Source organism: Anopheles aquasalis, chromosome 3 (genome assembly GCF_943734665.1).
Source record: "Anopheles aquasalis chromosome 3, idAnoAquaMG_Q_19, whole genome shotgun sequence".
NCBI classification, from domain to species: domain Eukaryota; kingdom Metazoa; phylum Arthropoda; class Insecta; order Diptera; family Culicidae; genus Anopheles; species Anopheles aquasalis.
In genome coordinates this window covers 42,144,064-42,160,730 of record NC_064878.1, presented here as the reverse complement: position 1 = coordinate 42,160,730, position 16,667 = coordinate 42,144,064, and the positions used below count along the sequence as shown (strand labels likewise).

The following is a 16,667-nucleotide window of genomic DNA, read 5'->3' as shown; positions in this document are numbered from 1 at the left end:
TGTACAATTTGTAGCAGCGACCGCGTACGGGTGTTAGGTGCAATACTAACAACCAACCGGCAGTGATCTCAGTCCTGCTCGGAGCTTCACTCGGTGTGCGTCCCTCGGTTCTGTGCGATCGGCTTGTGCGGGTGTCTCCTCGTGATTGTTGTTGTTGTTTTCGTTGTGATTCTGGTTCTGCGCTGAAAGTTGGCAAAATTGTTGGGCACTCTCTAGAATTCCGGTTTATAATCACCCTTTGTCTGCATTCCGACGACGGATTAGAGACTGACGGTACCTTTGCGAACCGGTTGGAAGAAATTGTTTGTGAAAGTGCAGGTGTATCATCGCCGAGAGTGTCGAGGTCCGGATTATAGTCGAGAAGCTTCTTTTCAATGTCTATGGACAAGTGAAGAGCCTTCGTTTCCGTTTACTGTGTACATTAATATCCTCCTTCCTTTTCTATCGGTAAGTAAAAGTCAAGGTGCATCATAAGAAAGCGAAACCGTACACGCGCTGCACCAACGTGTTCTAAACAAAACGGAAGACTTCAATGCACAAGCGACGAACCTTTGAAATCCCTCGAATGTAACCGCATGGCGTGTCGTGGCTTGGTGATTGGGTTCTAGTGTTTATGTAACAACCAAGCGCACCATTCAAAGTATACGGTGCCCTAAATGCCCTACCAATCAAAGTGACTATTCAGGAAAGAGATCTGGAGCAACCAACGTAACCAGCACCTGAAGCGAAGCTGGTGGTTCGTTGCTTCATAGCGAACGCTGCATTTTCCACACATCCCGCTTGTGTTCATAGTAGACACTGGTTGCTGTTGCGCCTAACTTCACCTATTTGGAGACGTATCGACTCGACAGCGGACTGAATGATCGAAGTCCTTAGCAGGGAGATAGTCATGGTGGCTGGTGGGCGAATGAAGGGAAGACGAGATTATTCATGAATAATCCCACCACCACCAGGCAGCCCCGGCGTTGGGCAACGTCGGCAGGGCGCGTGGAGAAGGTTTCTATTAATTGTGACCTGTGAAGGGAGAAACGAGTTTTAATCCGAAAGTTTGGATTCGTTGGCCCTAGTGATTGCGGCCCTTGCGTAGTCCTAACCACGGCTGGCTAGCAAACCCACTAATGGCCGTCCTCTAGTCGTGCTCGGGAGATGGACGACGACTGGCTTGTTGTTTTTGGGGTTTTCGGTCAGCCGTTTAGCTGCTGCTTCTTTGCTTCGAATCCCGCCTTGCCACCTTTTCAGCTATCTTCCCAGCGTCTCCACTGTCCACTGACGGTTGATCGCGGGCACCGTTTGCTTCTCCAATTTGCGTCCCCTCGTAAATGTTCCGGTTCTGACTTTGTGGACGCCCAAAGCGTCGTTAGTTAGCCACGGTTGAGTTCGTTTACTCATTCAATCATGGTCAATCCACGACGTGCAACATTATTGCTGCGGCTATTCATCTGGCGCGAAGGCGCACGACATCTCAACACACTGGCGCACTGCCCATGGCCAGCTTCCTGCGTCTCTCGCTAACAGAGAGAACCGAGCGAGACACCTTTTAACAGCTTATCGTCGGTGTCGTGACGCTGCTGCCGGAGGTTTGCCTTGCGAATGGGAATTAAAATATGCCTTCGAGACGAATGCGAATGCGGAAATTCGCTTGTGTCGGCCAGCGGCTATACGCAACGAAGGAAGAGAATTTAAAATGCGAATAATGATGATGCACGGAACCGCGAGCCCAGACCACAAACGAGATAGCTTGATAGAGCAAGGTACCATTTCTGAACTCGGAGAAATCTATTGCACGTTGAGTGATGCATCAGTCACTATGGTGCGCTATGTTGTTCCAGCCACTCCACTGACTCCACATGTAATCTATCTTCTAGAGACTAATTAGATTTGATATTTACAACCGTTCGCTGTGGGCTGTGTTCGCTGTGTGGGTCGCCATCGAGCGACATTCTAGGTGAAAATCAATAACACAAAAAAACAGGAAAACACAAAGGAATATTGTTCAGATGAACAGCAACAGCAAACAACTCAAATAAACATTGATTTACGGAACGTAAATTCTTTAAACTTTTCCCTGACAGAACTTGCTTTCTGTGCCCAAGCAGGAAATGGAATGATCCCGAAGCATCGTGGCGAAGGTCGGAAAACAATGGTATCTGAAACCGGTCGCATCCATAAAAATTGCTGGGAGATTTAAAAAAAAAAAAGAAATACTAAACACCTAAAGCTAGTGACGCCAATCGTCACAACATCGCGAAGGTGTGCGAACGTTTACGAAAAATATCACCAACTGAGCGATATGCGTCACTGACCCCAGACGACTCGATCGAGCGATCGACCTAATGCGCTTCAATCGGTGCTGGATGCTGGAGTTGACGGTGTTCTACGCAGTGATTGTGAAAAAAATCATTTGGGATATTTGTCACTTTAATGATAGGAATTATCCAAGCGATCGCTTTGAGGGGGTGTTACTGAGCGTCCGAATATTCAGCAAAGGAACGATCTTTTCGTTCTTTGTGAGCCTCGAGTAACAAGAGAAGGGTGTATAAAACTCTGTCTGAAAATGATTAAGGTTCCAAGGTTCCTTCTACCTTCCTACAAGTTGCTTCTCTATATTTTGGAATCGTATACCACAGAAGGGAGGAAGAATTGTAGCCATTTTATTCATCTCTTCTTGTCCAATAAGCGGCCTTATAACTAGCCCTATTTAAGCATTAAGCCGGCGATACATGAAGCGTAAACTCTCGTATAAACTCAGAATGTAATGCCAAAAAGTTTACGCTTCGTGTGGCAGGCATAATCGCATAAAAGTTTATACCGAAACGTCAACTGTAATTACATTCGTGCACCTGCAATTACACTATGCTATTACATCAATTACATGTGTTTCTGGTCACAAAAAACATAAATCGACGAGATAAGTTGATTTCTGAACATCTTTTTATATATTTTAAGATGTTTTTACTGCATATTAGCGATTGTAGAACATTCAATTCTTTATAACGCTACGCTTCATGTTGGTGCTGTGTTTACGCTTGCTTTTACGCTCGGATTTACGCTCCGCGGGCCTATAATCTTTTTGACATAAGTATAATCTTTTTGGCATTACACTCTGAGTTTATACGAGAGTTTACGCTTCGTGTATTCCTACCTTTATTGTATTCATTTGAAATGCTACCTATTTTAGAGGGTGTCTGATGGCTTTGGGGTCTTCATTTTATTACACTTCTTAGGCGCAACTCTGGCTGATGAAGCAACATAAGTTTTATTTTATTTTTTCATATTTTACTCGGATAGATTTGTCGGATTTGTCATTAGATGGAATAGAGAATTAAAACACTTTTCGTAATTTTAATTGTGTTTTCAAACTATTTCAATCTAAACTTTCAACTCAAAGAAAGTTCTACTACGCCTCAATTTGGACGATCTGTTAGTGCTAATCAGTGGCTTCGTCGCAGCATTTCAGTATCACTCTCACAATGTATCCTCTGCTTTGGTGTTAAATTCGTTAGCTTCTTCTCATATTCATCAACCATATTCGTTCACCCTAGGTCAGCAACCGGATGACGTAAAATATGAGCGAATCGTGCGTTGGAGACTTCAAAAAGCAACACAATGGATTCGAATATATGGAAGATTCTGTATCTGTTCGCTTCGTGGCTTTTATCTGATTTTGGGTCCGTAATTTTCGATTTTGGTTTCACTTTGTTCTTTCCATTTGCTTTCGTTCTTTGCTGAAAACTCTATCAAACTATTCTAAAATCAAAGCCAAATGAACACGTACATTAAATGATTGTTAATATTCAATCGATCGGATATGGAATATTGATCTAAACAGCGCTTTTTTCGTGCTTTCTGATGATTAGTCGAACTTTCCATCCGAGAAGAAGAAGAAGGCGTCTTTTCAATCGATTGTACCCTTGAAACACTGGTCAATGGTCAAAACCAGAGCTAACCGGATCTGCGGGCAGCATACATTATCGCTAGGGTTGTATACATCACAAACGAAACAGAATTCCAATCATTTTATGCACGAGACTGTAATAAACTGTGCTGGAATACAGGGCAGAAACCTACTCATCGTCGTCCGATGCGGCGTAGCATAACGAATTATCATCCAGTTTTCACCGACTCATTAGTAATGTAGAGTTCGAAATCCTTTTCAATCGGGTCTAGGCCCTAGTGGTTAAGGTTTTTTTTCTTCTATTGTGACAACCCCACCAAGGACTATGTGGAAATCGCGTGCCAGCGATCGTGTTTCTGTTAGTATGCATTCGATCAAGCGTGTCCACGTGCGATAGAAGGTATGATGAATGATAACTGCCACGGATTAACGTTGGATCCGCCCAAATCAAATGATAGGCCCTTCGAAGCGCTTGTTGGTGTGTGACATTTTAAGCGGCCTTGAAGCCTTCTACTGGACTTTCGATGACACCCTACGGTGAGATTTCAGCTACATGGTCATAATATTGATACCAGCTAAGCCACACTCACAAGAGAGAGAGAGGGAGGTTGTTGTATTAACAGATGTCGGTTCACTCGTTATGATATGGCATTAACCCATAAAATGGTGCACCACGGGTATCCCTAAGCCAAAACTTCAATCCTTACCGCCATCCGACGATTGCTGCCGCAGTTTACAACTAATCAATGGACTAATCAGCCAAAGCATTAGCTCACCATAAAGCGGGCCACCGATTGGTTTACAAATCAACGCATAACGCATACCGCAGATTGACGCAGCATCACACTAGACGACGTGTCTTGAGAGGCTCTCGATCTCCACAAAGGCAGCTGGTTGCGGTTTCGCCCAGCATAAGCTTTCCATCTCTTCAGCACGCGAGTTCAGCGAACCGTGCGCACACAAAAAAAGCATGATTAATGACTACTTCAGCGTGTCAGTCTCGACATGTGTGTGGGCAACCATTGCGGGGAGTTCAGCCATTGTGCCGACACCATTTTTGGGCGATCGTGGCTGTTGACTGATTAGATTAACCTCCGGTAGTGGGGCAAAGCCTTTCGAGCCAGTGTTTAGGAATCTTCCTTTAGTCACACGCATAGACATTGTCCCATTTTCGACAGATCACCCGTTTTTTTTTGTCACGGATCAGCAAAGATCGCAAACGTGTGCGCACACGTGACATTGAACTACATTCGAGACTGGGATGGAGACGTTACACCTTCTAACGAAGCGCTGTATCATGGTAAAGCCCTACATAAAACGACGAAGATATGATGCAACGCAAACGGCACTTTTTTCACTTTCATTCGTGCCCCCTCCCCCTGCTGCTGCTGTCTACCAGACACTTGGCCACTTACTTTCGCTGTCGGTGAATGAAGCGTCTCGCTACATTAACGGTTAATGTGGTATCTTTCTGCACAAAACGTGGTACAGCCCGGTACACTGTTTTGGGTTCAGGACAGAAGACGGCGAGGAAGGATTAAGGTGATTAAAACTCGCACTCAGAAGCGCATCGTGCTGTCTGCGGTTGCGAGGGTAATTTGAATGACCCACTCTCGGATCTCGGCCCCCCACACACACTGGGTGGATCGTAATTTTGAAGCCTAGTATAGTATCTCGCAACAACAACCCCCCTCTGGATAGGGACGATGACGCGAATCGCTTCTCGTCTGCGGCAGAGAAGTATGTTAAGTGACGAAAGTGTGCCATCGGCTGATCTCGAACGTACTGAACGTGCGCACGCGTTACACGCACGCCTGGAGCCAACATAGCCCCGTTCAAAACCAAGTAATCTCCGAAGGGACTCCAGTTTGATGCCCAATTTATCTCGCGGGTTTTTTTTCACACGTCACACGGAGTGGTAGTGGAAAGGTCAGGTTTAACACGACGTTGACTGGTGTTCGTCATTCCGAAATAACCGTTACCACCGACGCGAACACGTGTTTCATCATTTTTCTTACTAGCGTGAGGGCATATGAGCCGGACTGCAGTGTTTTTTTCTTTTTTTATTTATTTCTCCGCTGCACGCTATCATTAATACGAACTAGCCGATCTAATTCAGCGGCTATTTCTCCGGTGTATACGTGTCTATTGTGTAGAGCTGTTTCACCGCTGACAACCTTGACCCTTTCTGGGGCCCTTTTTAACGATGATGCTCACCTACTTCCCTTCTCGCTGGTTCGATGCATGCTCTTCGAATGTTTTATTCAATTCGGAAGTTCTTTCAACCTTTTGTAGTTTCTGTTGGCATCCACGATCAGCGCAGAGGCGAGTGCCAAGAGGAAAACCCCAACGAATCAGCGGAAACTTACGAAAATAAAACGCATTTAATTATCCCACGTGCGTCAAAACGGGTGGCAATTCCAGTGAAACTTCTTCGCTGTGGTACCATTTTACGTTGTTGATCGCGAGGTCTCCATTTGTGGCAAATGGCAAATGGCCGCCGGCGCAGTCTTTTTCAAATGAGCGTCTGTAAGGGAGCAGGTGCTTTTGTTCGTTTTTCGGCTTATCTACCAACAAACCGATAGCAGTGTCGTTTTAGTGGAAAGCGATGAGTGACTGAACGCGTTCACCGTGCACCAGACCGGTAGCCAGCATCCGATGGCTGTGCGACACATTGCCGTTCGTTCGCTTCCGAGCTTTGTTGGCTAATGGATCGATGAAGGCTGAGCCGTCGTCTAAAGTAAAACTTTTGTGACGACAAGCTTCCACTCCACGCGAACGCTACCAGATGATCGTCACGGGGTCATGCCATTTGATGATTCAAGCGGTACGAGCACCATCATCATCATTAGATCGTGAGATTTCTTTAGAAATTGTGCCTTCGCTTCAGCAAACACTGGGGCAAAGTACGTCCCGATCCCGTCTCCTTCCCGGATTTCTCGCTGTTTACTTTGCACGCGATCAAACAAAACCGGTAGTCGGGTCGAGCCAAGTCGAATAATTTCGCTAATTATCCTGCAAGCGATTATGAAGAGCTCTGCAAACGCAAGCGCTTCCCACAGACGAATCGTCCGCTGTTAGAACCGTCAGCTGAGAGAATGTTAAGAACGGATGAACGGTGGTATTTGTTTGTGAAGTCATTCAATGATTCTAGTGTCGCCTTGAATAAAGAACACCGATCAATGTGGCACATATGAGACTTGCCGGCTATGGATGCGCGACGACGGTTTGTAGATTGATTGTTTATCTTCTTGATTTCCTTGGCAAGAGGCACCGCTCCGTGATCAGACCGACCAGAAGCGGCTTCTAACATTAATTGCGCTGGTTGGCGACGTATTTTATTTTTGGTAAACCAAAATACAAGGAAGAAGAATCGTCACTAAATGACCTTAGAACCAGTCGGCCCACCACGTATGAAAAAAAACCGGCTTTCGCGATGTATCACAGGAAATGAGGACGGCACACAGCATTAGCGGCTTACAACGGTGATATGTTAATAATGCCATCCGAAGGGTTGGTTGACCTGGCAGCATAACACAGGCATTCTTGCGAGACGCGACGCGATTTTAACGCTAAAAAATATCGAGTTTTGCTGTTATCTAAACGACTGAATTTGCTTTGCTCGGTCAACAATCGGATTTTGGAGGGCATGAGAATAAACGAGTTAATTAAAGCCCTTACCAATTATTTGTCGTTTTTTATCAGTTGGATTTAATGCCACTTAATATTCTGAATACTGATCTGTTCCTATCGGTTACAGACGTCACAGTTTAATGCCGTGATCACTGTTTTCTTATTTTGCTACGGGGTTGAATAGCGAAAAATCACACAAAAAAATAACGAAATGATACCCTTTCCACTTGCGTTGAAGGATACATTCATGTAACGACTATCGAGTAAAGGTTCTTCGATACTGGCAAGTGATCATCAACTGTCGTTATCATCAATCATTGCCTTCGATTCCAGTTTGAGAAGCATGTGTTTTTATATAATCGATTTCCATTCCGAACTGGCTCTTCATTCATCCATCATGCATAATCCTATAATTTATCATAAGCCGTCGCGAACCTGTCGGGAAGAACGCAATAAACAGAATCGTCTACTGGCAATCTGTAGCTGTGTACTCATATTTTACTTCACTCTTCCTTTTGAACATTAAAACGTAGTTAGCTACAAACTATATCCATTGTTTTAAATTACTCTATGGCAATCGTTCTGAATAACTCTTTTAAAAGCGTTAAAATAGTTTAACTGTAGTGATTTCGCAAAAGTTTATGTAGATATGAAGTTTTCCATTTTTTTATGCGCGCTTACAGATGAACGCACATAAAACAACGGATAAACTGGCTTTCAATAACAAAATAACAGCATCCATAAAGTTATCATGTTATTGAACAGTTAACAGTGTTTTAAGCGTCTCAATGTTCCGCTTTCCATCCCATTTCGTTCCTTCTTCTTCGTACAGTATCTTGTATTGGCAACCGGCACCAGCAGCCACGGACACATCATGACGACGACACGGGTTATCCTGAACTTCCCGTGGATCGGCAACGATAAGCTGAAGGGAGACTTCTTCCAGGACACCGGCGTCACGGATGCGGTCATGAAGATCGCTCGCAAGGAGCTGCGCGAGGACAAAGCGATACGCGAACAGTCGCTCGAGCAGCTGCGCGACTGGCTGCTGAAGAACGGTGACGTCGAGAACGTGCGCACCGAGGATCTATTTCTGTTGCGTTTTCTGCGCACGAAGAAATTCAGCGTCCCGATGGCCCAGCAGATGATACTGAAGTATCTAAACTTCCGCAAGGTGTTTACACATCTCATCCACACGCTTGACTACATGTCACCGAGTATACTAAAGCTGCTGGACGGTGGTTACCTGTTTCCGTCCCCCATCCGAGACAAACATGGCCGCCGGGTTATCATTGGATTCGCCAGTAAGTATCCTGCGTGATCGAAGATCCGATCGGCGATCATGTAATGACCTGTCGAGTGGTACCAATTTCCAGATCACTTCAATCCCACCGAGCACAACAGCTCCGATATGGCACGGTTGCACTTCCTCACTTACGAGACGCTGATGGAGGATCCGGAGAATCAGATCTGCGGATTCGTGCACATCGGTGACTTCAAGGGCATCTCGACCGCGCACATCGCATGCTGGAATCCGACCGATTTCTTGCGCATTCTCAAGTGGGGCGAACAGTCGATCCCGATGCGAAACAAGGAGGTCCACCTGGTGAACGTGCCCTCAACGGTAAAGTACATCATCGAGGCCGGCAAATCGATGGTCAGCAAGAAGATGAAGGAACGGCTTCAGGTAAGAGAGTGACAACAAGCAGCGACGATAGGCCACGCAGTACCATTACACCCTCTATTTCGCAGGTACATGTTACCCCGCAGGAGCTTTGCCGGAAGATGGATCCGGCCTGTCTACCGAAGGAGCTCGGTGGTACGATACCGATGACCGAAATGATCGAAATGTGGAAGATGGAGCTGGCCGCTAAGCGTAATCTGGTGCTGAGCTCCGAAAAGATGCGCATCCTGAGCGATCGAGGTATCGTGTCGCGGAATGGTACCGATCGGAACAACAACAGCAGCTCACTGGGCATGGACACGATAACCGGCAGCTTTCGCAAGCTGGAAGTAGACTAGGGGTCCTGGAAAAAGGAGGCCTATGGCCTGACTGCAACAGTGATTTTCCCTTCCAAAAACTGTCGGTAATTCCGTTCCCCCTCCGGCAAAAAGCGTACTCCAAAAGCGTGTGTATATCGTTTAGTGCGTAAGAGACAGATTATGTAAGGTTTCTAAAAACTGTGTGTAAATTGTTACTACATCGTGAGGTTTTCACCGAAGTCTGTTAAACGACGGACTAGACGGACGGTTTTGTGTTCCAGAAAACACTCTTCAGCAACTTGATTTCTGCTTTCCACTTTTTATTCAGCATACTTTCTCCATGTTTTGGTTTCATGTTTTATTTGGTTTGATGAAGTTTTGCAAGTGATCCTCATTCTCTCACCCCTCCCCATGTGTCTGTTGTTTTAGCACCGTTACACGCGCGGTTCCACAAAACGCGCGCTACCTTCCTAACTGTGTAATACTTTGAAATGATTTTTAGCAATTAACCGAGAGTGTAAGGTCAACAAGTTAGTGATAAATAAAAAAGAAAAAAAACCTAAAAATGAATCAAAATTTTACTGGAGGGGTGTTTGACTGGAAAGTTTTCAGGAAGGTTCAATCCGATGGGATCCGGTACCGGGTGGGCAGTTTAAACCGCCACCAGACCCCCCCAGTGAGGCCAACGTTGCAGCTGGTGGTACAGTGTAGTGGCGTCCTGGGTCGACTGCGTTCCATTGGCGATACCGCGCAGCTTATAGTGCGGTGAGAGGCTGAACCGACGGATGGATTCGGTAAGGAATGCCTTCAGCTCGGCATACTGCATATCCGTCGGGTGCCGCTGGCTAAAGTCCCCTGCAAAAAGGGAAGGAACATTGTTAACACCATCATGAGACACACGCCTCTCTTAGCCAACTCCAATTCACTCTGCTTACCGATCATGCCCACCACCAGGCTACAGTTTTTGCCGGGAAGATCCTGGAAGCCGTGCTGGTACTTCCAACCGCGCGCCTCATACGTGATACCGTCGCCACCGATAAGGAAATTGTATGGGATGTGATCGTTCTGCTCGGCCCAGGATTTATCCTCCGTTTGCTGCAAGAAACGGAGGCATTCTTCCTCACCGAAGCAGCTCCCGGTACGTGTGTGCAGTACGATCACTTCCTTCACGGCTGCACGATCGAGGGCAGCCGTCTGCAGTTCCTTCGAGTGGTACCACCAGGCCGGGCGCTCGACGAGAAAGAACGGATGCGATACTGGCCACGGACGATCGACTGGATGAATAGAAGCGGTACCCGTTTCAATCCGTGTTCGCACGATTGCCAAAGGTGGGATTGAAGGCACTTACTCTGCAGCACTAGCAAGTAGGCACCGATCACGATGCCCAGCATCAGGATGGCCAGTAGGGCGAGCATCAACAGCAGGGCGACCGGATGTACCTTGTTGGGATCCTGGGTGCGTCGCTGTTTGCTCACCGGATGGCGCTCGTTCAGCTGGGCATTCCGGCTCCGGCCACTGAGTAGCAACAATGGCGTCCGTTCGTTCTCCGCACCACCGGCTTCGACATCATACCAGTCACCACCACCGTCCGCGGTCTTTCGATTCCACACCAGCGGACCTTGGAGACGGGCTGAGCTGCTGGCGGCAACGGAGCGCGCTGTAGAGAGCATAAGAGTGAAGCACTTAGCACCAATTCGCTCGAGAAACAGATCGATCCGCCAGCGGAACCCGTGCGTTAGCTCATCCCGTAGTAGACGCTCGAGCCGGCGCTCGATGAAAGCCGTATAGAGCCGGCTATTGAGCACGATCAACATGTTGTTGTCTCATTGATCAGCAAACACTTCCGCACGCAACACCGCGGGACGAGAGAGAGAGAGAGAGCAATCGGACCGGCTATGACAACGAGCTGCTGTGCTTGCTGATCGCGAACTGTAAACACTGATCTTGGAGCATGGATGGTCCGTGGCTCCCTTACCCGACGGTTACTGATAAGTGCAGTGTGATCCCGCGCTGAAGGAGTGCGTCGGAACCGTACTCTTCGTGTCTTGTTCTAACGCATGCACTATCGAGAACGATCTTCTTTATTGCAAAAAATGGCATTCATTGGTTTGCACTTTTTGCCTGATTGCCACTCGTAACGATCATGGTGACCCGTTATCGTCTAAAAGCCTGATCTAGCAACACCTTATCGCTGTGGCTACGTAACCGCGATCGCAATGTGTGGGCTAATTGCATCTCATCAACCATTCAATCGATTGGAAATCAATTTGCCGTGATAAGCTGTTTAATCAATTTTCCATTAACAGAGTAATGTTAAAATACGGAAGCTTTCTTTCTGCTTTTTTTTCAATGTTCTAGGTCAATCTTTCATTTTAAACCCAGTTCAAGCTATACTAGAGCGAACGAGGAAGCTAATGAAATGCAAAAAAATCTTGATCATCGATCAGTACCTAGGCGGAGCGGAGCTTTTCAGAATAATCATCAGATACTGTTGGCGATGCAAGTAGGCAGTTGATTTCTGGTAAACCATAGTTGCCATTAATCCCTCATTGCATGATAACGGGATCCACTATAAACAAGGATAACGTGGTCGCGGGGAGGGGAGAATTAGTTCCTAATAAACGCACAATTTAAGGGGGAGCTTCGGTATTTCCGGGCCAAAAAAGGCCCGTTTCTGACGATTTTTTGTGACGCAACCATTCAACTTTATCTTTTGAAATAAATAGCATATCAATCTACAACTTTTGAAGAATATTTGGTATTGTTTTGAGCAACATTCATTGAAAAATTAACATGTGGCATCAAATTTAGGCAGCCGTGTCTTCAATAAGATACTTTTTACGGTGCCGATCGTAGCGACATGACGGGTCATTTGAAATCTACAAATCGATATTCGTTAGAAAGATTATAAGTTTGTCTAGGTAGCCCCGGAGATTTTTTGTTGATATTCCAATTTTTCGATTTTTGGCAGATTTTTGAAGTTCAAAAAGAGATGCTTTTTGCGATTCTGCCAAAAAAAACGAGCTTTACATAATTGTTTAAAAAAAAGTATCAACAATTTTCATGAAATCTCAACGGGGCTACCTGGCAAAAAGTGTACAGATTATGTATTAAAAATTTCAAATCGATCGGTCGAGTAGTTTTAACGGCACGATGGGCACTGACTTTAAAAACGTTGGTTTTGGAAAACGCTCTTCAAAGTAGCGAGCTGCATAAAGCCTTGTATGAAACGCGGATTTTTAAACATCTGTATCTTTGTCAGCTTTTCCTCGATTGATCCAAAACTTTTACACAATACTCTTGAAAGGATCAGCATTCAGGGAAAAATGTTAAAAATATGTGTCACAAAAAAAAAATACCGAAGCCCCCTCCTTAAATGAAACCGCTTGCTTGACGCACATCTGGTACGATCTATGCCTGTTTGAATTAGGATAAGCATCACAAAGTTAAAAAGATGAACAAGAACCATACCGTAGCAGACGACAAAAGTAACAACTTGACTCATATCCTCATAGTGCACGCGTTGCGAAACGACTAGCGTGCGAAGGAAATTTGGCAAAAACACCTGATTCACTGCAAAATGCTTGCTACACACGGAGAGTCACACGTACTGTACTTAACCAACGGATGGCAACTTATGAACCTTCGCTGGCTTTGCCAGCAGCAAAGTCTGGAGGGCACAAGGTAGACGCCTTGTTGTTTCTTCTATAAATTGTCACAGCCACAACCTCCGAGACCGTGGACACCGACCCCCGGCAGATGCAGTTACTAGAGACCTAGCTTATCTTATCTCCGCGATGCACCGTCCCAGATGACGCCGTGCTGATACCCAACACGACGGCCCTTGGTCAGCAACGCATCAGCATCTTCTGATGCAGCAGTGATCGTTTATCACTGTGTCAACAGCTTGATCATCCCTTCCGGCGAACTACCATGAACGGATGTTGTCTACAGACGGGGTCTTTGTTGAACTTACCAGCCTGGAACATGGTGACAAAGTTGAACGCCTAGGACACTGTGTAGTACGCCACCCAGAAGCAACCGACCGCTATCGCTAATATCCCATAGAACAGGCACGATCGCCACGGAAGGATGGCGCAGACGGATTACCGGTGAACCGGTGCCGGTGACCGTGGTGAAATTTTTTACATAAAAAAAACGCAAACGGATCCAGAACGAATCACTACCATCTACCACCTGATCGTTGGACCGATGCGACCGGTTGGATGGGTAGGATGATCGCTCGCGCGCCCAGTGCCACACGCACGCTTCCTGATCGAACTCTTATGTACTACTGCTACGCGAACTACGAGGATCGCACTGACGAAGCTGAGGATCGCAGGCTAAGGAGGTTCCAATGGCAGCTCCTTACGCCAGCCGTGCAAAGTTATCATCGGAATAGCACAGTCGCTCCTTGCACATGTTGATGTGCGGAACTCAGGACGCCGCAGGACCGCCAGGGATCGCGTACGAAGCAGGACCGGACCTGCCACAGTTGTTCACGAATGCCGCTCGCTGCCCTGTCGATACGGATGCTGATCGTACGCTGATTGACCTTTTGTGGTATCACAATGGTTTCCTATTGTTTTCTTCTTTTCACTGCACAGCCTTGGCCACTTGGGATCACTTTGCAAGCCCGTACGTTCGGCCACAAGGTTCGAGTGACCTTTTGACTTGTTGATTAATTTTTTGGATCAGTACTTAATTCAAGTCGACTGATCGCCGCCTCGAGTTCGTTTTGTTTCCTTTTTCTTACGATTGTGCTAGCACTCAGATCGGCCGCACGCGCCACAACTGCACTTCACTGATAAGCGGAATGGCAATCTGTTTGAAAATATGTTGCGCTTTAAACCGTACGATCGTGCTGTCGATGGGGGGTACCCTGTCGGAGTGATGCGCCGTAGACGACTGTCGTGCGCGGGCAAAGAATTTCAAAATCACAATCAGGTACTTCAGGCAAGCGTGTTCCCTTCCGCACGTACCTGCACTCCCTCGCTGGGTTGTTGGATGCTGGGTCATGAGACAGAGAGAGAACTATGGAGAGTGTCGTTGTTAGGACGTCACACGATGGCGACACCTGCAGAATGGTTCATCTTATATGCACAGCCATCGGGCCAACAGGGATGATAAGATAAGAAGAAACAGGAACAGGGCTACACTGCGGACCGACGGAGTGACATGCTGCCAGATGATTCTAGGGGCATCCGGGCGATGCAAGTATGAGCAGGTCACCTGCAAGGCGATCCGGCCCGGGGGGCAGTGGCGGTGCAGGTAAATAGCCAAGTCCGGGTGACGCTTCGGTGCGTTACACAAGATCAGTTCAGTCTCGCTGCAGCGTGGTGGCCGAGGATGCGCCGGCAAAGGGGTAATAAAAATGATTCAGTGTCAAAATAATGTGGGTCATGGGTGTGATCTCTACCTCTGGCCAGCTGGAGAATCACCGTTAGTCCGTCATTTTTATTACGTGAGCTTGCAAACCACTACATAAGCGAAGAACGGAGCGCTTTTCTTCACTTTTTGTTTTCAACTAACTGTATCCTCTATCAAAGCATATTCCCTGGTTGATTGATTAGGTTCCCCGTGCACTGTTGTAGTGTAGCCCGGGGAAAGGTGAACGGGTAATCACAAAGTAATGATTAATTTCAATTTGAAACAGCATCACTCGGCAGCACAATGTTACGAGAATATCAAAAGTCCATCTGATTATTTCACATCCATCTGGTGGTTTCCAGGGTAGCACGCTGGTTAACGGATTCTACACCGATCGAACTGGCCGTTTTGGGATGAGTTAATTCCTTGAACAATGATTTCAATGATAGATAGCGATTGTACTGGAACTATCACGCCCAATAATTCGGATTCAAACACTCGAGCACAGTTTCTTAACGGTGACTAGGACCCCGTTACACTACATGTGGCCATCTTTAGAGCTACGAGAACTGTGGAAAGCGCACAGATGCTAGGTGCGGTTCCTAGCGCTAATTCTATCCTATCCGATTACACAACTCTACGACGATGGGCGATGTTGCTTTTTTCTAATGTTCTGTGTGGCTTACTGCTTGGGGGAAGCGCGAGAGCAAACGCAGTATCATAGTATCATCTTTCCGTTATCAACACTTGTGCGCATAGGTATAGGTATGAAAAGAGAATGTTTGATTTTGTATCACTCCTCCTCCGCTACACCTTTGTTGTTTGCAGCGAATTGAGTAATTCCTTTCAATATCTGCTTGGAATGCAAAATAAAATCGATTGTAATTTTACATCATTTCTTTCGCAAATACAGTGACACGTGTGGTTCCACCGACGATTCCCTGCCTCTTAAAAATACACAATCGAAAAGAGAAACACATCCATTCAATTGGCAAATAAATGTATTTAACTTCACATGTACTAAACAAATAACAAACAATTTACGGTGCTCCCTCCCTTGGGGCTTATCGCGCAGAGCCCGCTAACGGGCAACATTTTAACAAGTCATCTATACCCGCACGGGTGGTTTGCGGTCCATTCTAGATCAGGCTGGTGTCATTGCTTGCATTCGAATTGTGGGGTGCTTTTGGTGCAACGCTAGGCAATAACGGTGGGGCCCCAGCGGAAGGATGCAGATCACCGGTCGCACACGTGATCGTCGGAATATTGCAGCCGTGAAGAGAAAAGCCTTGAAAATCGGCCACCGTTGGTTTGAGCGGAGATTCCAGCATCAGCGAACTGGGTGAATCATCCAGCAGGCTCCCAACCGCGGCCGCTCCATCAGTAGTCGATTGCCGTGGGCCCAATGGCAGTGCCGCCGGTTTCTCTTGCTCCTTCCGTAGCAACGGATCGAACTCTTCTAAATAGAATTGTGACGTTGACATCGCTGCACTTGACGATGTTCCTGCGGGCGTGAAACTAGACACGCTGCTGGCCACTGGTTTCAGGGCACGGATGTCAAAGTCGTCGGCGGTACTATTATCGCCGCTGTGATCGGAAAAATCGAAATCGTAATTGATGTTCCGTATGCCCCGAATGTAGTCCGTTGCCATGTCGTCGGGCATCGTCAATCCATCGAGTGATTGCGTATCAAAGATGTTGTTGTAGTCAAAGGAAGGTGAAGCAGAAAGCAAATCAGCCGAGTTGCTGGCGCTCATGCCGTAGAAGGGTGAGGGAGCGTTCGTTG

General features: G+C 46.6%; 3 protein-coding genes across 5 annotated transcripts in view; 1 reads left to right on the top strand and 2 right to left on the bottom strand.

Moving 5' to 3' along the window:
• Positions 1-109: 109 nt before the first annotated feature.
• On the top strand, positions 110-9,922 carry LOC126576410 (clavesin-1). Its single transcript, XM_050237670.1, has 4 exons — positions 110-447; positions 8,361-8,832; positions 8,905-9,215; positions 9,281-9,922. The coding sequence occupies exons 2-4, from the start codon at positions 8,403-8,405 to the stop codon at positions 9,548-9,550; spliced, it is 1,011 nt and encodes a 336-aa protein (XP_050093627.1). The 5' UTR covers positions 110-447; positions 8,361-8,402; the 3' UTR covers positions 9,551-9,922.
• A 7-nt stretch (positions 9,923-9,929) lies between these two features.
• LOC126576411 (peptidoglycan-recognition protein SC2) lies at positions 9,930-14,463 on the bottom strand. Of its 3 annotated transcripts, none has more exons than XM_050237673.1 (4): positions 12,983-13,138; positions 10,860-11,168; positions 10,447-10,785; positions 9,933-10,366 (listed from the first exon to the last, which is right to left on the bottom strand). In XM_050237673.1, the coding sequence occupies exons 1-4, from the start codon at positions 13,014-13,016 to the stop codon at positions 10,164-10,166; spliced, it is 885 nt and encodes a 294-aa protein (XP_050093630.1). In that variant the 5' UTR covers positions 13,017-13,138; the 3' UTR covers positions 9,933-10,163. The 3 variants fall into 3 exon arrangements, with proteins under 3 accessions (XP_050093628.1, XP_050093630.1, XP_050093631.1); XM_050237674.1 differs by lacking the exon at positions 12,983-13,138 and adding an exon at positions 13,488-14,463 and having other exon boundaries at positions 9,935-10,366; XM_050237671.1 differs by lacking the exon at positions 12,983-13,138 and having other exon boundaries at positions 9,930-10,366; positions 10,860-11,346.
• A 1,401-nt stretch (positions 14,464-15,864) lies between these two features.
• The window catches only part of LOC126577511 (rab5 GDP/GTP exchange factor), a 3,106-nt gene continuing 2,303 nt past the window's right edge, over positions 15,865-16,667 (bottom strand). Inside the window, exon 5 of the mRNA XM_050239181.1 lies at positions 15,865-16,667. This exon is cut by the window's right edge and continues 409 nt beyond it. Within this exon, the coding sequence (XP_050095138.1) occupies positions 16,021-16,667 (647 nt within the window). The 3' untranslated portion in view covers positions 15,865-16,020.

Coding starts and splice junctions, on each gene's coding strand:
- LOC126576410 (XM_050237670.1), top strand. CDS start 8,403: ATGACGACGACACGGGTTATCCTGAACTTCCCGTGGATCGGCAACGAT. Junction 8,833..8,904: donor GGTTATCATTGGATTCGCCA/GTAAGTATCCTG, acceptor ACCAATTTCCAG/ATCACTTCAATCCCACCGAG. Junction 9,216..9,280: donor AGATGAAGGAACGGCTTCAG/GTAAGAGAGTGA, acceptor TCTATTTCGCAG/GTACATGTTACCCCGCAGGA.
- LOC126576411 (XM_050237671.1), bottom strand. CDS start 11,325: ATGTTGATCGTGCTCAATAGCCGGCTCTATACGGCTTTCATCGAGCGC. Junction 10,786..10,859: donor CTACTTGCTAGTGCTGCAGA/GTAAGTGCCTTC, acceptor CTATTCATCCAG/TCGATCGTCCGTGGCCAGTA. Junction 10,367..10,446: donor CCTGGTGGTGGGCATGATCG/GTAAGCAGAGTG, acceptor CCCTTTTTGCAG/GGGACTTTAGCCAGCGGCAC.